This window comes from Lynx rufus, unplaced genomic scaffold (assembly GCF_022079265.1).
Source record: "Lynx rufus isolate CCGP_SWC_20201006 ecotype Redwood Valley unplaced genomic scaffold, mLynRuf1.p SCAF_2, whole genome shotgun sequence".
NCBI classification, from domain to species: Eukaryota; Metazoa; Chordata; class Mammalia; order Carnivora; family Felidae; genus Lynx; species Lynx rufus.
Window position 1 is genome coordinate 44,400,622 of NW_025814834.1, and position 24,321 is coordinate 44,424,942.

The window sequence follows — 24,321 nt, forward strand, 5'->3', positions numbered from 1 at the left end:
CCCCCCACCCCCGGCCAAGACTAGGTCTCTGGTAATCATCAGTAACAATTCCAGTCAAGGAATGAAGGAGCATCTATTATGATAGTGGGCTTGTCCTATAATTAACTCAGTGTTTTTTCATCATTTTTTCTTGTCTTTCCTACATCCTAAGTAGAGCTGCCTTAAGCACAAAGACTTGAAAGCACTTGGACGACACCTGTAAAGGTGGAAGAATCCAGACTGGCAAAACAAACCTCTTCAGTCAGAAGTGCATTTCTGTGATGCCGGATTTATTCCACGTGGGTGATCCACTATTTTCTGTGGGGAGCGCATGGGTCTAACAAAGGCAAGGGATTTTGTTTCCATTGTACAACCAAAACACACTCAGCACTCACTTCTGCTAGGGTATCAAACGGTCTCCTCCAGTCTTAGACACAAAGAACTCTTAGAAGTGGTCACAGAGCCCTCTGTGAGACAAAGTGACTCTAGGTATTTACAGATCCCCCTTTCACTTGCTTCAGATCAGGAACTAGATTTCTAAGAGCACAGAGGAAAATAAAATGAACGACAGAGGTATAAACTATAGCCTGCCATGGGAAGCAGAATTCCTGTTTGGATTCAAACATGGCCAGCTCCCTAAATCCTGGGATAACCACTCTGAGGTATCCATAGTATTATGTAAATATGTCCTGGGTTGGCAGCTTGGGATGATGATGATAAACCCATCAAGCTCTAGCCATGGCATACACTTAGTTTCCCTGAAGTTGCCATTCTGCTTTCCATGTCTTAGCTCTGGCACATGGCTCTGTGGCATTTTCTCTATGCCAGAGTGGATTCCTATGCACCCTTCAAACTCCAGCTCATAAGTGATTTCCTTGGGAAATCTTTAAATAATATCTTTATCATTCCACTCCCTGCTCCTTCCAAGGAGCTTCTCTATTACCTGGTACGTTTTTCTGATTCCATCTAACATGCTGTAGTAATTATGTGTTTACATATCCAGCTTCCAGAACAGATGGGGAGACCTTGGGGCCCTAGTTAATATATTATTTTTTATTACATTTTATTACCTTTATTACATTCCCAGCATGCTACCTGACTCTTGTAGTTATTTAATATACCTTTGATAAATTAATAGGAAAAAAGTTTTTTGATTCATAACAACATTTATTTTTTCCCTTTTATAAAATTCCTCTTTTGGGGGCGCCTGGGTGGCTCAGTCGGTTAAGCGTCCGACTTCAGCTCAGGTCACGATCTCACGGTCCATGAGTTCGAGCCCCACGTCGGGCTCTGGGCTGATGGCTCAGAGCCTGGAGCCTGCTTCTGATTCTGTGTCTCCCTCTCTCTCTGACCCTCCCCCATTCATGCTCTGTCTCTCTCTGTCTCAAAAAAAATAAATAAACGTTAAAAAAAATTTTTTTTTAAAAATTCCTCTTTTGTTCCTTTAACCAGTTAATTAAAAAGCTTCTCTTCTGCTCTCTTTTCTTGAGTCACTTATGTCATTTAATTCATATCAAATTAAAAGGAGAAAGAAAGATATATGCATATATTATTACAATATGCTTTGTTTTCTATGGGCATACCAGTTAGCTTTTTAATGTAGAGTCTGCACACTGTGGCATACCAATTAATAAAGAGGCAAGAATCATGCCTCATACAATAGGACTAAAAATGGGATATCAAAGAACTGTGTTGCATTTGCCATGTTATTACACAAGTCTTTCCTGCAGTCCATATTTAGTGCTTTGTTATTCTTAAATGACACAATGCTGAGGTATGTGCTCTGCCTCAAGACTTTCAGAGGAGCACCTGTGTGGCTAAGTTGGTTAAGCATCTGACTTCGGCTTAGCTCATGATCTCATGGTTCGTGAGTTCGAGCCCCTTGTTGGGCTCTGTGCTGATAGCTCAGAGCCTGGAGCCTGCTTTGGATTCTGTGTCTCCCTCTCTCTCTGCACCCACCCCCACCCCCTCTCAAAAATAAACATTAAAAAAAAAAAAGACTCTTTCAGAGTTCTAATTATTATGAACAATAATTTCTTATAAGACCAAATTTCCATTTCCTATTACAAATAAAATCCCCTTTCATCAATTATACTATTGCCCCAGACCTGAGAAAAGCACCTTTAGATTATGTATATATTTTAATTTTATTATAATGTGAATATAAATTATGTTTCCTTTCAATAAGGATAGTTTTTTTTTTCAATGCCACAATGGGATTTGGTGTTTGCATTTTATACATTTTGTTTCATCTTACAGATCATGATGAGAAATTATGTTGATTGTGCTATATTTGTATCCTCAGTGTTGGAAAATAATAATGGCGGTCTCTAAAGCTAATGAAATTGTGTATAATCACATACTATCTAGTACAATTAATGATTTAGGAGCCTGGGATGTCCCAGAAGACCTCAACTCCAATTATCTTGTCCTGAACCTTTATTTTAATCATAATGCCAACCACCAAATGGCTCAGCCAAGCAGCTAACAAGGGTTTTCAATACACAGTCTAGATTATATGAGCGAATATGGCAATGAACTTTGTATAGAAATCCAAGTTTTCATTGCTCCTAAGGCATATGGCCAGAGCCTCCTAAAAATTTTTTTTCGAAGTTATATGTTGAAGGGAAACAGTCCAATGAAGCAAAGAGAAGAACTCACATTTCAGCAAAGCTTTTAAAAGTTCATGGGAAAATAATAGCTTGACTGTAAAGCTTTAGTTGTAAATCACTAGATGTGATCAAAGTAACTGAAGAAATAAAATAATTATGACAACCTTTTCCAGTATCTATAGTTAACCTACAAACACCAAAATACCAAAGCCTTTAAAAGATAAATCCTTTTATACTTAAAACTACCTTTGGATGTGCATGCGTAACAATTGTACATAACAGTTTATTCCAGAGTTCCTTTTTCTTTGTTTAATCACAAGGGTGTGGGACAAATCCAGCTTTGTTTGGCTCAACAAACACAGAACACTCAGAGTAACTGAAGAGCCAACTCCCCTGATGTCACCTCTTCCTTAACAACCATTTCAAAATCCTATAAAACAGTAGGACTGCCCTTCCTTCACAGAGTCACATGCTGAAGGCCACTCAACTTTGACACAGTCATAGCTCAGTCAGGTAGAAAAATAATTCTAATTCCAGCTGTTAACTTACCTTGAAGAACTTCCATGGGGAGAACAGTCCAGGCATTTTCCAGGTAGGAAATATAAATATAGCGAGCCGTATTGCAAGCCAGGCCAATGTACAGAACCCTAAAAAAAAGGGGGGTTGGGGAGAAGAAGATGAGGCCCTGGAATGAGGCATAAAGCATGCAAATATTACCTACGTCTTCCCCTGCCCAAACCATCCATCATCCAGCAGTGTTCAAACTTAGGAGTGGGCAAGCTAAAAGACAATTCAAGTTAACCAGGAACTCTTAGGAGAAAGAAGGCTGCTTCTAACGTATCTGCCGTCAGCCTTTTCAAAAACACTTGTTAATATAAAAGTGACCATCACCCTTCCTGAAACTTAATTAGAAGCAGAGCTGATGCTTTTTTAAGATAGCCTGGGCACACTGCCATGTCTAATGACATTACTGGCTTCCTTCCAGGTGGCTGTAGGGTAAACATGCTGGGATTATAGCTACTTCACTCTGATGGGGGAAGGACAGGATAAAAATGAGAACATGAATATGAACTTGGTCTCACATGCAATATCGAAGACACCAAGTTTTATAAGGAGACTCTCAAGGTCATCGAAAACTATCATCGGATGATGAATAATAAACAATTTGGAGATCAAATACTTTTTCCTGTCAGTTCAATTGACACATCTTCATTATTTACAAATAAATCCATGATATCATATGCTTACCAAACTAATAAATATATATCAACATCACTTTCCCCCCTCATAAGTACCACCACCAAAATTGTGAGAAAAACAAAATAAATAAAGGCCTTAAGTGGTACGTTACATTCTCTGTCTTTCTGAACTGGATGAGCTGGTTTGGAAGTAAATGGTGGTTGTTTCTTTGTATAAAACACAGCCTGATGGTAGAGATTTCTCTCTTTTTTTTATTTAATATTTTTTTTGAAGTTTAGTTATTGATTTTGAGAGAGAGAGAGAACAAGTGAGCACACACAAGTGGAGGAGGGGCAGAGACAGAGGGAGAGAGACAGAATCCCAAGCAGACTCTGTGCTGTTAGTATAGAGCACCATGTGGGGCTTGATCTCACAAACCATGAGATCATGACCTGAGCTGAAATCAAGAGTCAGATGCTTAACTGACTGAGCCACCCAGGCACCCCTAGGGATTTCTCTTTCTAACTTGTTTTCCATTTTCTTTAATTTTCTAATCTTAATGATTTTTTTTTTCTTAATTCAAGTGAATGAAAATTCAAAGGTAAAAGAAATAAGCCGATATAACAGTCAGTGGTATTTTCCTCATCTTGCTCAACTATATTTTTATATTAAAATCATCAAATAAACATTGTTCTCTTTTCCCAACACTGGATCAAGGAAAGGAAATGCTTTGAGGCATCCAGCTGATATTAACCACAAATAGGGAACAGAAGGATGGGAAGAAAGACAAAAATGGTTGAGGGGCAGGGATGGGATAGGAAATAGATATTAAAAGAGATTTAGGAGATCTTCAGTGTTGAAAAGGTCTGGGTTATCATATTCTGTGGACATTATGTTCTTTGTACTTTAATGTTTTGAGGAAAAAAGCATATGTTTAGATCCTGTTTGATAAAAATTTCCTGAAGAAACTTGCTATACAGATCCATCAACAAGGGTCCTTCTGCTGGGAAACAACAACAAAAAGCCCACAGGAAATTAAAATGCAAAATACATCACACAAACATACAAATGACACAACCCATGTCTCCTTTTTAAGTTCTAATCTAACTCTGTTGATGACCTTGACATAGCCTCAGGGGTCAGTAAACATTTTCTGTAAAGGGCCATACATAAATAGTTTAGGCTTTGTAGGTCTGTTGCCACTACTCAACCTTGCCACTGTAGTGTGAAAGCAGCATAGACAATATGTCCATGAGGGAGCATGGATGGCTGTATTCCAGTAAGATTTGAATTATGAACAGTGAAATTTAAATTTCATAGACAGCTGACCTCTAAACAATGCAGGGATTAGAGGTGCCAACCCCCTGCATAGTAGGAAATCCACATATAACTTTTGATTCCCCTAAAACTTAACTACCAATAGCCTACTATTGACTGGAAGCCTTACCAATAACATAAACAGTCAATTAATGTATTTTATATGTTATATGTATTATATACTATATTCTAATAATAAGATAAAGGAAATGTTACTAAGGAAAACATAAGGAAAATACATTTGCAGTACCATACTATATTTATTGAAAAATTCTGTGTATAAGAGGACCTGTACAGTTCAAACCCATGTTGTTCAAAGGTCAACTGTAGTTTTTATGCATCACAAAATATTATTCTTCTTTGACTTTTTTCAACCACTTAAAAATACAGAAACCACCTTTAGTTCTGGGCCATACAGAAACAGGCAGCAGGCCAGATTTGGCCCAAGGGCTGAAGCCTGCTAAGCCCTGATCTAGCTCATTAGTTCTTGGCTATACATCAGATTTACTCAGGTAACTATTAAAAACGACAGATGTCAAGGCCCATGCTAGTCTCAATAAAGATCTCTCTGGCTGGAACCCACGCACTGTGCTTTAGAAACCTCCCCAGTTTATTCAGATACTAAGCCAGGGTAAAGAACCACTGGTCTAGGTCATGCCACACAGCTTCCCAGTGATATGTCAGTTTAAATATCCCTTTCACGTATTAAAGAGATTCTTAGGTTGCTGAAATACTTTTCAGTGACTATTCAATAAATACATATCTAATTCTTTTCCCTTTTCATGGGTCAAAATGCTGCCTTTCTGCTCACAATTCACAATTTTACTCTTGCTGATTTCTTGAAGCACTGGCTACCCCAGAATGGTTGATGAGGACGAAATGATAGTGTTCGTCTCTCTTTTGGAATTCTGGAATAAAAGTACTGTCAGAAAACAAGAGGGTACTTGGATGCTTTTCTTTAAAATAATTACTACTACTACTAATAATAACAACAATAATAATAATGCTACAATTTATTGAGTGCTTCTTTTGGGTGATTCACTGTGTTGTAATTATAACAAGCCTGCAGAGTAGATGTTATTATCCCTGCTGAAGTCAGACGCTCAACTGTAAGATTAATAACAGGCAGGGGCACCTGGGTGGCTCAGTCGGTTACATGTCCAACTTTGGCTCAGGTCGTGATCCCACGGTTTGTGGGTTCGAGCCCCGCATCGGGCTCTGTGCTGACAGCTTGGAGCCTGAAGCCTGCTTTGGATTCTGTAGCTCCCTCTCTCTCTGCCCCTCCCCCGCTTCTCAAAAATAAATACACATTAAAAAAAATTTTAAACTGACATTTCATTCACTGTTATGGGCTGAATTGTGTCCCCTGAATTTCATATGTTGAAGTCCCAGGTCCTAACCCTCAGTACCTTGGAGTGTGACTATATAAGGAGATAGGGCCTTTAAATACATATACGTATCATTAAATACATATCATTAAATACGACATTTAAATGATGTCGCATGGGTGGGTCCTAATCCAGTATGACTGGTGTCCTGATAAGAAGAGAACAGAACAGGTCAGAGACAGGCTCAGAGAGAAGGCTGGGATGAAGACAGTGGAGAGTTCCTCGGAAGAAATAAAACCTGCTGACATCTTGATCTTGGACTTTTAGCTTCCAGAACTGTTCAGGAAATAAATTTCTAGTTGTTTAAGCCATCCAATCTGTGGTGCTTTACTGTGGCAGCCCTAGCAAATGAATTCATGCACACCTATGAAATTAAGGATTTGGAATAAAAAGAAATTAAAAATGTTTTACTAGATCATCTTCTGGACGGTCAAATTCTTTATACTGAATATAAAGCACATGTTCAGAGTCCTAGAATATTCCTGAGCACTATGAGGTCTGGAAGTACAGAAGAATAGGGTGAAAAATGCTTCTCACTGAGATACAGATACCTAATGAGCATCTATAATGAAGAAGCTCAGAGACAACCTCATCGCTTTCCTATTTCACAACAGGAAGTCAGTAAATATAAAATTAGGCAAGAAATAAAGGCAATTTTAGAATAGGTGGTTGATATAAGTGAACTTCTCTATAAAGAGGATGAACACGATTGGTAGGAAGCAAATGCTTTAGCAGAAAACAACTACACCATGGAAAACCCAAATCACTTGTCAAACGTGTGACAAGTGTCACCTTGACAAAGTGCCCCTGCTCCTTGATTCTGTATTTGAGCAAAATATAACAGGAGAAAAAAAGTGTTTATGACATTATAATTTCTTATACAACCGCAATTCACAGTATTCAAGGACAAATTGGTGGTTATTTTATAATAAAACTAGTACTTTTTTGGGCTCCTGGCTGTCTCAGTTGGTTAAGCAATCAACTTGGCTTCAGCTAGGATCATGATTTCACAGTTTGTGGGTTCAAGTCCCACATTGGGCTCTGCACTGACAGTGTGGAGTCTGCTTGGGATTCTCTCTCTCTCTCTCTCTCTCTCTCTCTCTCTCTCTGCCCCTCCCGTTCTCTGTCTCTCAAAGTAATTAAAATAAACTTTTAAAAAATTATGAAAACAATATGATATCCTAGCTACTATTCAATATTATTGCTATCTTTTGAATTTGTTGTGAGATTGAATGTAAGTAAACCATATAGACACAAATAGTTAAGAAAAGGACATAAAATAATCAGCATCACCATTATTGTATTCTTCCTGGACAAAGGAAATGGCAGTCTCTCTCTAGAGACTTCAGGAAAGTGCTTATTTACTTCAAGGACCACTTGGATCATCAGAAAATGTATGTGACACAATGGGAACCTTTGAAACAAAGCAGCTGATAGAAACAAGATTCTATTATAAAACATGTTTCTCTGCAGCCTATCTGGTACAATGTTCTGCTTAGCTCTCTGTCCTCCAGCCACACAAATGCCAAATGGACCCATTGGGCTACTGTCCCAACCTATCCCTCAGTATGACCTGATGTCCTACCCTTCCTTCCGATCTCACTAATTCCTTTATATGTGATCACAGCTGTTATCATGTGCCTCTCCTCATAATCCTTATCTCAGTTGTACCTGTGTGTCAACAACCTGGCTGTATGCTTCATGCGGGGTGAGATCAATTTCATGTAATATTGGCTAGGTTTTATCCCCAGTGCTTGGCACACAGTAGGCACTCAATAAATATTCAATAACTAGAGGGAAAATATAAATACTTTAAATAGAACATCACTCAACAAATATTTACTGAACACACTGTGCTAAGTGCCAGGGATATGGTGATGAACAAGATATGAACTATGAAATATATTATGCTTATAATTTTATGTGTGTGTGTATATAAGAGACAGGTATGTGAAATAATTATTTGATTTATTAAAAAAACCTGGAACTAGGATGATTAAAAAAATGGATGTCCATATTTGTCACCATTTGTGATTAATGTTAATAGGCTATGGTTGAAGATAATATTAAGTCATTTCTGTGAACAAGCAATAGTTCAATGAACAGATGTCTGATGTTTGCTTATCTGAGGGCCTCCTGAAGCATCATGCAGTGAATCTTCATCAACACATGTGCACTAGCAGATAACAGGGTTCTTGGGTACCCATAGGCCCATCTCACTAGAGGACTAAGAGTTAGCATACATGCCACACACCTCAAAGAATCAGTGGTGCTCTCGTACCAAACACAGCACAGCCAAGGGGATCATCAATAGAGACACCAAGTCACCAAGCGCCTATCACTAAACAGGCTACTAAACAGGCTGGCTACGGACCCATCCTTGTAGAACAGAGCATAAGAACCATATTGTATGTCCGAAGAGTGATTGAAGGAAAAAGACTATTCATTTACCTATGGTTTGCACAGCTACCAATACTTCCTTTTTTTTTCTGCTAGAAAAAGTGAAGTCTGAGCCTCTGTTGGTGTTAAGTCATTCTTTATTTAGCTGCCTTCAAATATTTCCTCTCTCAGTGATTGATAAGCTAAGAGTATAATTACGGCAATCATCAGCTGGCTCACTGTGCTGGTTCCTGGCCATATTTACTCCTCTCTATTGTCCCTTTAGTTTATCTGTCTACTTTTCCTTAAGGTTGTGTGTATCTTAGGTAGAAAAATAAGGATGTTCAAAACAAAACAGAACCTTAATTAATGGAACCCAACTACTTGGAAGACACAATATGCTGTTTTGTTCTAGTTTCCATTTGGGTAAAAGTTAGATGACCAAACACACACACACACACACACACACACACACACACGCACACACCCCATATAAGTTTTTGTTTAAAAATTTTCCATGAGATGACCTGAGGTATATATAAAATACAAATTCTATCATTTCCAAACAAGAATCATTGACATTTAGTATAGCAATTAATTTGAAAAAGGCCTCAAGAGTTTTAGTTGACCCTAAGCTAAATTTGAGGGAGTTAAACAAGTTCATCAAAATTCAGGCTGAAGGAGTATCATGACCAAACCAAAAGGAGATAATAGTCTCACTGTTCTTGACTTTGGCCAAACCACAGGAGGAAGTGGGAACAATTAAAGAGATCACTGGCAAAAAAGAAAGTAGCCAGAATAAGGAGGGGAAAGAATAGTGGGGAGTCTGGGATAAGATGCCCTGTGGAAAATCCATGAGAGAACTGGAGAGACAAAGCTGTATGAGGGACATTCATAAAGGCCTTTTCTGCTGAGGAGGGAAGGGACTATGTTAACCCTAAGTCAGACCTGTGAGCAGTCAGTACAATAGAAATTGTTTTAGCTGCTAAGCAGAAACTAAGAAAATAAAGCATTCTCTCTTTTCAGCTAGATCTGATCCTGGACCGGCCCGGGACTTCAGCATAGGCATAGGAAGCCTACCCAGTAGAAGGCAGAGCTGGTAGACGAAGAAACCCAGGTTCTGACTGCATCATATGAGCTCCAATTAAAGCTACCCCTACAGGTATCTGCTAGACTTTGCAGTTGGACAATACATTCCTTGTTTTCCTTAAGCCCCTTTGAGTAAGGTTTTCTGCTTCCTCAAGTGAAAGAGTCCTAAGTGAGACAAGATCTTAGCTACCTTGTGAGGTAGCAAGTTCCACATCACTAGAAGTGGCCAAAGAATAACCATCTGCTGAGGAGTAGGGGGAAAGAAATCTAAACTGGGCTCAAGCTAAGCCTATGTGATGGTATTAGTTTGCTAGCTCTACCATAACGAATACCTCAGACTGGGTGACTTAAACAGCAGAATTGATTTTCTCACAATTCTGGAGGCTAGAAATCTAAGATCAAGGTATCAGCAGTATTAGTTTCTTCTAAGGCCTCTCTCCTTGGCTTGTAGATGGCTGTCTTCTCCTTGTGTCCTCACATGGTCTTTCTTCAATGTGTGCCTGTGTCCCAATCTCCTTTTCTCATAAGGACACCCATTATGTTAGACACTGGTCTACGCTAACGACTTCATTTCAACTACCCTTTAAATTTTTTTAAATGTTTATTTTTGAGAAAGAGAGAGATAGCCCAAGTGTGGGAAGGCAGAGAGCGAGGGGGACAGAGGATCTGAAGCAGGCCCCACGCTGACAGCAGAGAGACCAACATGGGGCTCAAACCCACAAACCACATGATCATAACCCAAGTCAAAGTCAGACGCTTAACTGACTGAGCCACCCAGGTGCCCCTCAACTTAACTACCTCTTTAAAGACCCTGTCTCCAAATGCAGTCACATTCTGAGGTATTAGAGGTTAGGAGTTCAGTACATGAATTTGGGGGAGGGGACACAATTCAGGCCACAAAAATGATCTCCAAGGTTACTTAGAATTCCAACAAAATTTAGTAAAGAATGCCGTGTTTTACTCAAGAGCTATTTATTCCGTGGATCAGAAATAAAATGTATGATGCCAGTGGTAGCTGCCCTGGGCTTCTGAAGTCAGCATGAGGCTGCACCCTTAGAAAAGAATTGTTAGCAGTTTGTACAACCCACTCCAACTATATTTATTCATTTATGTTATCTAGGGGACTGCTATTTACTTTTCCAGTGGTTGATGTAGAGTGAAAGGCTTTGACAAACAGTGCTAATTAATACGTTTTTACAACAGGCAGCATGGTGGGGCCTAGGCTGCACCTTGTCTGAAGTGATGTCATCCAGGGCACAGACATACTGGCAGTAGACTTTTCTCAGGAATGGTCATAACTGCCTTCACTAGCATTAAACAAAATGCAAATAAAATAAAATGCAAACATCTCAGCAAGAGCAGCCAAGTCTTTTACAAATTCTGAGCCAGTACATGGATAAATGTCCAAGTTTTATAGTTCTAACTTCCATTCAAATCTACTGGCCTTCCAGAAAGAAAATCCTCTATACAGATCCACTATCATAAATCACATTTCCCATCTCTGACCAGACAGTCTGTTGTCATGGCATCGCCTGGATGAATTTGCATGAATGGCTGTGTGCACATTTCTGATTTCTCAGCAAAACCCATTCAGAATCTGAGTCTTTGCAGGGATGGGCAGGGAGCAGTGAGGTCTGATGTGTGGTTTTTCACATACTAAAACCAACCACAGTAGAAAGTTAGATCATTAGAGTCAGAACTCAAAGAAGCCACAGCCATTAAGTCCAACCGTCTTATAAAGACAAGGAAATAGAGGTCCAGACAGGCAGAATGGGGGCCTCAAAATCCATTAGCCAGTGAAAGTCAAGGTCCCTGCTCCCTTGCCCTTTGGCTCTTTTGGTAGATAACAACAATGTGCTGTGTTCCTACTCCAGGGTCCCTACATGAAGTCAGACCTAGACAAGGGCCTGAAGAAACGCCTGTGGATTGGACCAGTAGCGACAGGGCCTAGTGACGCTAGTGTGGTTATGCCTATGGTAACAGCTATGCGTTTGGATCAAGGAAGTTGGATACATGTTTGAGTTGACTTTAGAAGACAGTTAACATTTTAAACTTTGATGAATCATTAAGAGGAATGGCATAAGAGGAAAGTAGTAAAGCAAATGCCAGTCAACAGCTGCCCAATATCCTGGATCAAAAAAGAAAAGTTAAGAGGAAAATTTTGTTATGAGATAAAATGGGTCAAAAACCTATTTCTCCTGAGGTAGCCCCAGAAAGTTCAGGTGTCAATGCTAAGGCAGGACACAAGGTGAGCCAGGATTTCTGTCCCCAAGCAGACAGACTTTGAAACCAAATAATCAGAAATTGACTATCTGGCTTGGGCTGGGTAAGGAACAGAAATTAGGGAGGGGCACCCCCCCCCCCCACACACACACACCCCTAACAGGATTGTAAGGAGAGAGCAAAGACAGGGGCTAAGAGTCTCCATCTTGTGTAGGTCCAACCACCAACTCAGGCTGTGTTCATCAACACTTCAGGTCTCTAGACCCACCTGGGAGGTCTCTGAGATGGGCTTAGCCCACCAGGGGGTTGAAAGTTGCCCGGATCTTTTCCTTTCCTTGATCCCTAAAGTAGCTCCACAGAACCCACTGTGAAGAGTCAACTACTCTACCTACCAACACTGAATTTGAGCTATCTCCCTCTCTTTCTCTCTTTCTTTAACTTTCACTAGCTTTCAGACTTAATTCAATGTAATCCCAACTCACAATGCTAAACACTTTCCCTGAAGTGAAAATTAGGTTATGGGTTTTTCAAGAAAGAACAAAAAAAATACAATTTCAGTAAACTCCTGCCCCAAACTTGTCAATTAATACATTTTTATGACTAGAAATTTTGTTGCATTCTTTTTCAAAATAGGAAACTGTAACTGAATATTAGATTCTGTCCAAACCCACTCGTCTTCCCCCTTTTTTGTGACATTAAGGAAAAAAGACCATCAACCTCAGTGGCCTTGAGACCTCTGCTTACTGCAGGCCCCTCACCATGCCTAACCCTTCATACTAGTATTTCTATAATGTTCTCCAATTCTTTAGCATTTTTCCCACTTACTATCTCATTTGTTCCTGCCAATAATCTTCTGAAATAGGAAGGGCAAGAGTTCTCATGAATCCTATTTTGCAGCTGAAGAAATCAAGGCCCTGAAAGGTGAACCAAGTTGCCAGAGTCACAAAACTAAACAAATCGCAGAACCAAGACTCAACTTGAGGTCTTCTGCTGTCAAATCCTACACCCTTCCCATAGTCAGCAGACCTCCTCCACCCTGACCATGAGGATTGGAGGCAAACAGAGAAATTGAAAGGGTACTTTTTGGGGCGCTTGGCTGGCTCAGTCGGTTAAGCGGCCGACTTCGGCTCAGGTCATGATCTCGCAGTCCGTGAGTTCGAGACCCACGTTGGGCTCTGTGCTGACAGCTCAGAGCCTGGAGCCTGTTTCAGATTCTGTGTCTCCCTCTCTCTGACCCTCCCCCATTCATGCTCTGTCTCTGTCTTAAAAATAAATAAACGTTAAAAAAAAAATTAAAAAAAAAAAAGAAAGGGTACTCTTTTACACACACACACACACACACACACCAATGACCATTCTACCTTAAAAATCTTGTTTCACAAAAATTTGCTGTGATATTCTACTTGCATTTGAAACATACTAGATTTCTAACAAAACCTGTTGATAGAACTAAGAATAACTTAATAGTAATAACTTAGTAGTAACAAAAGACTATTCATAATTAAGAGTAACTTGGTTAAGAGTAATCAAGTAATAATGAAACTAGTCTTCATCTACTTTGATGGCTGCCAACATTATTATCTCATTCACTGAAAAGAGTATGGGATCTACCAGCCAGAGACCTGGGCTGAGTCCCCACCCCACCATTCAGAAGGGCAGACCTTGGGCAATCATAGCAAATCTGTTCCTTCTTAGTCATGCATGGTGGCTCTGCCCATCCAACCAATGTAAATGACACCAGGAATGGAGTACACATGCAGAAAAAGAAGTTTACCACTGCTTGACTCACTCTCACAGTCATCCCAATGTTAAGCTACACATCACTCCTACTCCAGTATCCTCTGACTCTTAGAATCTTTGGGAATCCCAGCCCTCTCTATCCTTCTCAGGCTCTCCTTGCTCTGTTAGGACATAGGTCTTAGTCACCTCAGGCTATCATAACAAAATACTACAGAATGGGTGGCTTAAACAAGAGAAATCTATTTTCTAACAGTCCTGGAACATGGAAATCTGAGAACAGGGTGCCAGCACTGTTGGATTCTGCTGAAAACCCTCTTCCTGACTTGCAGATGGCCACCTTCTCACTGTGTCCTGCCATGGTGGAGAGAAAGAGCCAGAGAAAGCTCTCTAGTGTCTCTTCTTATAAGGGTCCTAATCCCATCATGAAGGCCCCACCCTCATGATTTCATATAACCTTAGTCACCTCCCAAAGGCCCCATCTCCAAATACCATCACGCTCGGGGTTAGGGCTTCAACACATGGATTTCAGGGTGGACACAATTCAGTCCATAGCAACAGGCTTCTCTGTTCTTAATACCCATGTTCTCTGACACAATTAGGAACCTACCCTGGGGCTCCATGAACCCTGGCTGCAGGTTCTCAGGTGCTCCACCCCAGGCCCCCAGGGAGTCAACATGTCTTTTCCACCAATGGAGGTTATCCGGCTCTCATCAAGCCACTGTAAAATGAATATAACAAAACTTAACTGTTTTGTCAAGTGGCTATAACAATAAAAATATTTATGAAAACTGTATAAATTGTAAAGCCTACAATATTATTTCCATTTATTTTTATTGGTGATCTAGAAATTAGAAATGGAAATAATGATTTTCTAATGTAGTCTAATTAGGAAACTGAGAATAAAATGGTTCCCTCTAAAAGATACAAGAATCTGTGGAATAAGGTATATTCCAGTTATCAGTGGCATTCCTCAGTTAAGGCAATAAAAAATAATTTTACCTTCAGGCATGTGTATTAAAAAATAGTAATTGATTTGTTTGCTGGTCTTGGGTTTGCTTTCTTAGTTTAAATTGCACTTATCAAGTAAGCCCTAAGCACAAAAAATCACACCTAAGCCATTAGGCTATTTGGGGCATCATATTCCCTCCAGTACTATGTTTCTCCAGTCCCATGGAAATGCAGGGGCCACCATTCCTAAGGGTGAATAGTGGCTCACTCTAGGATGAAGGCCTTGACTTATGAGTGAATAACATCAAGAGAACATTAGAGAAATAATCATCAAGACTTCAGGTTCTGACTTTAGGATATAATTTTCATCCCCATCTTAGAAGCACTGAGTTTGCCTCTTTTCAATAGTCCTGCTCTATGGTTGGCACTGCTTCCAGAAGTAACACTGATAGTAACACGTTCCTTATTTGGGGTAAATGGTTTCTCAAAATGGATCTACTAGCTGAAGGGAAGTAGAGAAGGAAGATAGTTACAGAAAACTGAAATCATGGGATGGAGCTAGTTGTCCTACTTACATGCCAGTCAGTGTTCCCCCAAACACCTCTCTCCAGCCTCCTCCTCTCTTCCAAGATCTAGACTTACAAATACAACAGTGGGCATCTCCACTGTCTCAGAGGCTTCACACAAGGTCCATACTCCAGTATCCTCTCCCCGCCTCCCTGGGTTCCCTTCCTTGGCGGGTGGCACCACCACCTATGTGGTATCTAGCTCACAAAATAACTTCTCCCTTGCTCCAGCTACAGTAAATCCTGCCCAAAAGAACTTTCAGTTTTATTTGCTTTATTCTTTTCCCATTCCCAATGTCTTAGGTGCCTAAGTTAACATTTCTGTAGCACCCAACACTTTTGTTTGTTATATGGTCTTCCACACTATGTGAACCCCCATGATAGAGGTGCTGTGTCTATCTTGTTCAACATTGTATCCTAGAACAGGATCTGGTCTTTAATAAAGTTTTCTTTTAAAAAAACATTGAGTGAACATAATATTTAATTGTGAATTAACTCTATATGATACACAGCCATCATGAGAAACATTAGTTTTTTCCACTTATATTCAGTGTGAGTTTTATATGACTCTCATCCTCACACTACTGAAAGGCAGCTAATCTGGAGAAATGTGAATTTCATCGGGGGTAAAAGGAATAATTTGAGAGAATGGGCATTTTAGAGGAATGGAGGTCTTACCAGGAAGATAAAGGAAGGTACTTGAAACAGGTGAAAAAATTGTACTGACACTGGTCATCCACAACAGAAAAGAAGAAGACTGAGAGGTAAGACTGGGTTGCATAAAGGGGCAATACTTGCCACTCTAAGTCTGTGCCCATGAATCTATAAAGTAGCTGAGATCATGAGCTTTGGGATCTGAATGGCTTGGGTTTGAATCTTACCTCTGCTGTTTACTAACTGTGTCACCACGGGCAACTTATTTAACTACTCTGAACCTTTCTTCTTTGAAATAGACATACCAATGCTTAACTCACAAGGCCACTAAAAGAGTTAAATGAGGGTGTGGCATAGAGTATTTAGCACATGCCTTCGTAAGCACTTTTCCATAATAAGCACTCAAATGGTAGCATACCAGCTATTATTATTTTTGTAGTATCATCCTATCATTATATTTTTGTTAAAGTTGGAGATTTTTAAATGTTTAATGTTTATTTTTTGTTTATCCTCTAGATTGCATGGCTATTCTGAATTGTGAAGTTGCTAAAAAAAAAAAAAAGAAAGAAAGAGAAGAAAAAGAAAACCCCACAAAAACTCAAAACCTTCATCTGGATTGGTGGAAGGCATTAAATCAACAAAGGTAGTGCATGGATTACCAGTTTATGACTTAAGAAGAAAACAACCTATAATTTCTGTGTAACTCAGAGACTGAAGTAAATTGGGGCCCTTCTAAAGTAGAACAAGGTAAATAATGATGATAAATTTACCACTCATATAGATATTTTTAAAAAACACAAAAGCAGAAATCTGTTCATATCACCACTTGCTCAAACTCGCCAATGGCTCCCACTTCTCTTAGATGTGTCACATGCTATCCTTTAATGTGGTCCTCAAGGCCCTGCAGGATCCCTGTCCACCTTGCTGACTTCCCATTAGTCCTCACTCTCACATTAGGCCATTCACACTTGTGGTTTCCTCGGTGCCCCAAAGCATCACTGGGTGGCCTCTATTCAGGACTCTACTCAAATGTCACTTCTTCAGAGAAAGTCACTTCTCCTAGCCCACCCAAGCTAAGACAGTCTCCTCTACTCAGTCACTCTGTGAACCCTCCTCCTGTGTTATTTTTGCCATATATTACTCATTATCCTCAGAAATAAAATAATCTGTTTACTGCTTATTGTCTACCCCAACCGTATGTTAGTTCCTTCCATGAGGAGCCTGTGTTTATCTTACTACACACTTGATATAGCTCCAGGGTCTAGAAAAGTCTCTGTCATCTAGTATGTGCTTAATAAATACTTGTTGAAGGAGTCAATTAATAATAACAGTAACAATACGACCTACTGTTTATAGTTGAGCACTTAGCATTGCTATCCATTATGTCATTTAATCTTAATCACAATGCTATGAAGCTAAGTACAATTATTAACCCCATTTTATAAATGAGGAACCTAAAAGGCTTAACAAAGCTAAATTGCTGCTTAACCAAGGTCAGACATACAGTAAGTGTGAGATCTGAACCTAGGTCATGCACACACACACACTCCCTATAGGTAGACTGGCAAAAAGAAGAACAAAAGGAAACAGGATAGCTACCAGACTACCCCACAATTCTACCAGGGCTTGAAAAGGTGACTGAAGCCAAGGCTAGACCAATTTGCTCCCTTCTCTTTCTCATTCTTCTAAATGGAATGAAATGTCTGGCCAACATTCCACAGTCACAGCCAAGGACTATGGCCAACACTACATCCATGAGGATTCCTCACGGTACCCAGTGGTCAACTTCAAAACACCATGGCATGGTTCAAAGATACAGTACCTAGACAAATGTAATAACATTTACTCTTTTTGAAAATGTCTGAGCTTCAATCTGTGGATTATCTTTTTCAGGAAAAATTAACAAATTACTGTTTGTCTGCTTATAGATTACTATTCAGAGATGCTATTTTCAGCAGAGAAAAGGTGAAGAAAAGACGCTTACTACTTCAGCAATAAGAACGGAGCAGTATTCTTCCTTCCAGTTGGAAAGGCTTTGGAGAGGTATGCTTCGTAGTAAACTTCTAAGAAAATTTCTTTTCTTATCCACTCTTGAAAGTATCCTACACAATTATATAATTGCAGTCTGGTAAATATTTCCATGGAGAAGTAGAAATATAATTAGTCAGATTACTTAGATTTTTGACTGCACACAAAAAAAGGCAGTAAATAGGCACTGTATGACTCAAAATAATTAAACCACTGGTACAAACACTCATACTTGGGCTTACTGCCTGTAATAAACTTTATGGTCTTTGGGATTTCACTTGTCTTTTTGGTACCTTAATTTCTTTTTGTATATAAAGAAATGTACTTGCTACCCAAAACATGGTTGTTGGGCAGTTTGATATTAATTCCCAGTAAGATAGTATAAATTTGCATCTGATCTCATTTGAAAGACCTGAGGCCATGATACTTATATAAAATACACTTTTAGTCATTTATATATATGCTACTTAGGAGTAAACACATGGGCAATGTACATATCAGGGGCACAAATTCTCAATGTTTGACATATTGGTATATAATACATGTCTATAAAATATATACAGTTACACTAACACACAATTCTATATAAGTATAATTATAATGATTCACTATAAGTAGACAAGCTTTCAGCTATTTTCCAACAGAGAATCCAGAAAAAACCTGCAAGGTATATATCTAGCACCAAGAATGGAAAATTATGAGTATTTTTCCATATTTTCTTTAAAAATTAAATATTATGGATAAAGTGGAGGTTCTTCTTGTCCTCTTTGTTCCCCATCCCAGTCACCTCCTTTCTACATCCTGTCCAGGGCTAATAGGAATTTGAAATATATTTTTCCTCTCCAAATTTAAATGTCTTTTGATATAGATATACCCATAAAAATATGTGTAGCTTTTATTTTTTTTAATTTTTTTTAATGTTTATTCATTTTTGAAAGAGAGAGAGAGAGAGACAGCATGCCAGTGGAGGAGGGGCAGAGAGACACGCACGCGCGCACACACACACACACACACACACACACACACACACACACAGAATCTGAAGCAGGCTGCAGGCTCTGAGCTGTTAGCATACAGCCCGAATCTGGGTTGAACTCATGAATGGTGAGATCCTGACCTGAGCTTCATGAAGTCAGATGCTTAACTGACTGAGCCACCAAGGTGGCCTTAAAATATGTGTAGCTTTTAAAATGCATTGTGAAGGGGTGCCTGGGTGGCTCAGTCTGTTAAGCGTCCGACTTCGGCTCAGGTCGTGATCTCACGATCTGTGAGTTCGAGCCCCACGTCGGGCTCTGTGCTGACAGCTCAGAGCCTGGAGCCTGCTTTGGATTCTGTGTCTCCCTCTCTCTCTGCCCCTCCCCCACTCATGCTCTGTCTCAGAAATAGACATTAAAAAAAAATTTAAAAATAAATAAATAAAATAAAATGTATTGTGAAGATATGCATAAATGTACCAAACTATGTATCATTCTGAAACTTGCTTTTTCCCCATCCAATATATTTCTTAAAGATTTTATTTAATGTTTATTTATTTTTTAGAGAGACAAAGAGAAAAAGAGAGAGCCGGGGAGGGGCTGAGAGAGAGGAAGACACAGAATCTGAAGCAGGCTCCAGGCTCTGAGCTGTCAGCATAGAGCCCTATGTGGGGGTTCACAAACTGTAAAATCTTGAACTGAGCCGAAGTTGGATGCTTAACCAACTGAGCCACCCAGGCACAACCCCCCCATTCAACATATTTTTGAGAGCTTTCCATGTTGGCATATTGATCTAGTCCATTCCTTTTACCTTTTGCATAGGCTTCTATCTTACGACTATACCATATTGAACATATTTATTCTCCAGTTGATAGATATTTAGACTCTCTTTTCCACTGTTAGAAAGCTGCATAAGCAAGTAAGTGTCCATGTACATGTCTTTCTGCATGTGTTTAAGTTTTTCCAGATAAGGCTATACCTTAAAATACAATTTTCATTCCACAGAAAATGTCACACTTGAGCACCCCAGGGGCTGCAGAACTGGTCCCACAGTGTGGTCTAGGTAATGAATTTGCAGGAGCGGTGTTTACTCTTGCTGGTGCACACCCTGACAGACATCACCTCAGCCTGTGAGATTGCAGGGCACAACCACAAGTTACAGCTCATACAGAGTGAGCTCTGTTCTCTTTAACTCAGTGAGCACCTGGGTCAACCCAGCCACCAGAGGTAGAAGAGAAAATAAACCAAATATGACACCAATAAATAAAAGTCCTGGATTCACTTACACTACCTTGCCATAATGGCCTTTGTTCTGAACTATGAATGGCTCAATTATCAGTAATGCTGTTATTAACAAGTCAGCCTGGTAGCTATAACATGGTAATGTATTTCTTTGCAGAGTTGCTCTTTTCAAGGGACTATAAAAAGCAAATTACTCCCTTTCAACTCTTGATCGTAAGTTCTACTTTTGAGATTCTATAGCTCACAGCTTTTTAATAATGAGAATCTATACTTGCTTGTAATAGCTCTAAAAGGCTTTTCCTATAAAAATGGATATCAATGTCTTTGAAGGTAAAGTGGGAGAGAAATAGAAAAAATAGAAATCTATCACATATAAATAATGACAGTTACAATTATAATCACTCTGTATGTCAGCTATTACAGAAATGGTAGCTTATACTTACCAAACCCTAAAAAATGGCACCAGAGAGTATATAAACAATCTATAGTCATAAAATGGGGAGGGGGAGGCAGAGAAAAACTCAGTTTGATCAAAATGTTTTTGAAAAGAGTGTTAGTTTTGAAAACTTTGAAAACCACAAACATTTGGACTTTGCAGGCTTAATGACCTGTACACTTGTGATACTGTGCTAAGCCCCTGCGTTTTTGTCATAGTCAATGGCTCTTGTATAAGCAACATGATATAGCCGAGGATTGACCAAGTAATAATTTTAAAAAATCAACTGAACTCCTAATATATGCCAGCCACTGTGCTAAGCACTTGCCCTACTTTATCTCATTAGTCTTCATTAAAAGAAATAAAAACAACAATTAAGATGTAGGTACTAAAAGTATCCCTATTTACAGATGACAAAACAGAGATGCAAAAACTTACATAACTTGTCCACAGCCACACAGTTCCAAAAGGCGAAGCCAGGCTCTGAAACCAGGCAATGGGACTCTAAGCCTGTGTCTGGAACCACTATGTGGCAGTGCCTTTCATGAATAAGGACAAGAAACCATCCCCTCCCCTCGAGAGAACAGCATTTCCTTTCTCTACTTTTCTTTCTTTCTATTTCTGCTCCTTACATTCCTTCTCCCTTTATTTTTCTCTCTTCCTTGTTTATGTTTTAAGTCCACTTATAAACACTCATAGAGGGTGCCTGGCTCAAGAGATGGGATTGGAGAAGAGCTCAGAAGGTCATTTCCTCCTAAAGCAAGATGGAAAAAGGTTACAGTGAATACCATACCGCATACTCCCCCAACACAAAATATTCTTAAGCATGAGAATACACACTTTAAGCTATAGAGCATAGACCAACATTTCAATAAGAATAAATCTTGGAGACCACCGTAATTGACTTTCCTCAGCCCATTTCTCTTCTTTGACCACAAAATTTCCTTGCTGATCTTATCTGTGTTCACAGTTTCAACTGTCCCAAATCGATATCCCCAATCCGAGACTTGGAGATACAGCTTAAGCTTCAGGCTTGGAATAATCAACTCTCTGTTAGACATTCCCAAATAGATTTTCCAATTTCAAGCCCAATTATGATTCAGATTGCATTGCCCCGAATCTGCATCTCCTTCCTGAATTTCCTGTTGGATTTAGAGGAACCACTAAACTGGACACTGGATACCCAAACTGGAAACATGGGGAACTCTACTTTATTTCCCACATACAAACCATTCTGTTAATTTTACCTCCCAAGTCCATCCCTTCCCTCAATTTCTGTTGGTGCTGCTGTAGTTCAGGTCTGTATCATTTCTCCCTGTTTCAGCTCTCCCTTGGACTATTTTAAGAACCCTCTCAGTGGGTTCCCTGCTTCAAAGTTACCTACTGCTTTGCAAGTAAATAAAAATCTATGACGCTCCCCTGCTCTGAACCTTGCAGTGATTCCCTACTGCCTCCAGGATAAAGTTTGCATTCCTAATCCCAGCACCCACCTGGCCTCGAATCTCCCAGTCCTTTCAGTGGTAGGCCCTACATCCCATGAACCTGCAGTTCTCTAAGCCTAAATAGCCATTCCGCTAAACTGAACAAATATGCAGGATTTTGATCTTTAAATAAGAGAAATACTTGCTCCTGTAGAGAATGTACTACTTAACTACAAATTTACTGTGAAAATTAAGTCTCCTTTAAAAAATGAGAAAACAAGGGCACCTGGGTGGCTGCGTTTGCGCCCCATGTCAGACACTGCACTGACATTCGGGAACCTGCTTCGAATTCTCAGTCTCCCTCTCTCTGCCCCTCCCTCGTGGCGTTGGTCAGTCGGTCTCTCTCTCTCTCTCTCAAAAACATATGAACATTAAAAAAAATGAGAAGAGAAAAAAGTTGCTTAAGGTCCACACTCTTTTTGGCATTTTCACCAAGAACTGCAAGGAAGTGTTGAGAAGCCCAGTCTGGTGAGGGAACTCAGGCAGCCTCTGGCAGGCCCATGGTGGAAGGCTGACAGGAATGGGCATGTTAGCAGGGGTCAGGGCCACCCATGGTGGCGGGCCACAGGGAGGTACAGCAGCTCTGAGAGATGCTGCCTGACAGGGCACAGGGGTCTTCAGAGCTGAGGAGAAAGACTGAGAGTCTGGGGGGCAGGGTAGAGACTGAAGAGAGCTGTGCGGAGAGCCACAGTGGCTGAGCACTGATCTGCCTCTGAGGAAAGTCCCCAAAGCTGGGAAAGATCCACCTGAAAGGACTGAAGAAAACAGTTGCCAAAACTCACAGAAGACACTGTAGGAGCTAAAAAGAAGGAAATGCCCTGGATTTTTTCCCTTCCTCCCTCCCTCCCTCTAGTCCTCCACTTGTGCCTCTCACCAGCTTGGTGGCTAGCAATCTTGGTCACAGGATGAAATCAACCGAAACCAACCAGGGAACTTGAAGAAGTGTGAATGCCTGGGTTCACCCTAGGGAGCCGTAAGTAACAGGTCTGAGTGCAGCCTGAGCACCAGGAGTCCTGAAAGCATTCCTCCTATGTCTGCTGGTTGAGAACTACTGGATGGGCTGAACCCACGCAGAAGCCAGGAGACCAGGTCCTGGGAGAAGCAGCCTGCAGAAATCAGCACCCTGCCACGGAGGGTGAGAATAGGAGCTGACAGCCAGCAGATCTAGACTTAGCTAATATAATGGTAGAACAAGGGAGAGGAGAAGCAGCGAAACTTAAGTAAATAAACACGATCTTCTCTAAATCCTTCAATGGCAGGCTCGAATTCCACCTCCTCTGTGAAGCCTTCCCTGAGCACCCCAACAGTAGTGTTTCCTCCTTCTTATAATGCTGATTGCTGTTCCTCCAATGACAAAACTTCACGTCCTGTCTCACGTGTCCTCAGCTGGTAGCCCAGCGTCTTGTTCTCTGTTCTTGGTCTTCTTGCACCAGGAAAACCTGTGCTTTCTTCCTCTTGCTGTTTGCTTCTTTCCCAAGTGACTGGCTAGCTCGTTGGGATACTTAGCTACTATTAAGTAGTAATTAATGGCTAAGCATGGTTAATCTATAACCCCTTCCAAATGACATTTGAATGGCAAAACTGACCTTGAGTGCAAGAATTTTAGGGCAAAGTCAGAGTTGATTGAGTAGATTTTTGTATCCCTTAAAATTTAAACAAATTTAAATCAAATAACATAGGCGATGGCCTAATACTGGATAGCAATGATTTACAAATTTACAAATGATTAATTGCAATGTATTTTGATCTCAGCTCTACTCACAGCTGTTAAAACATTCAGCAGCATAAACGTATCCTTAAGATACATTTATATTTCTAGTTAAAGAAGTCTAGTCATCACCTTTACATAAATTAGCCTAGAAATATACTTGCTGTAAATTCCAAAGTCATGTGATTTCACATCAAAAGAAATTTACCTCTTTTAGTGGAAATAGTCAGCATTATCCTATTTGCCTGAGAAGCTACTTTCCAGAGAAGAACAAAATCCAAGATCAAAACCAGAAATCACTTCTGTGTGTGTGTGTGTGTGTGTGTGTGTGTGTGTGTGGTTAGACTGTTAGTTTATCCCCTAAAAAACTGGACCCAA

General features: G+C 40.0%; 1 protein-coding gene and 1 long non-coding RNA gene across 2 annotated transcripts in view; one reads left to right on the forward strand and one right to left on the reverse strand.

Moving 5' to 3' along the window:
* Nucleotides 1-24,321, reverse strand: part of MFSD6 (major facilitator superfamily domain containing 6) — a 79,096-nt gene that overhangs the window by 23,541 nt on the left and 31,234 nt on the right. The window contains exon 3 of the mRNA XM_047083093.1: nt 3,141-3,238. Coding sequence (XP_046939049.1) covers nt 3,141-3,238 — 98 coding nt within the window. The remainder of the gene's footprint in view (nt 1-3,140; nt 3,239-24,321) is intronic.
* The window catches only part of LOC124514802 (uncharacterized), a 38,144-nt gene continuing 23,714 nt past the window's right edge, over nt 9,892-24,321 (forward strand). Inside the window, exons 1-3 of the long non-coding RNA XR_006962662.1 lie at nt 9,892-10,016; nt 16,591-16,821; nt 18,003-18,117. This is a non-coding gene — a long non-coding RNA (uncharacterized LOC124514802). The remainder of the gene's footprint in view (nt 10,017-16,590; nt 16,822-18,002; nt 18,118-24,321) is intronic.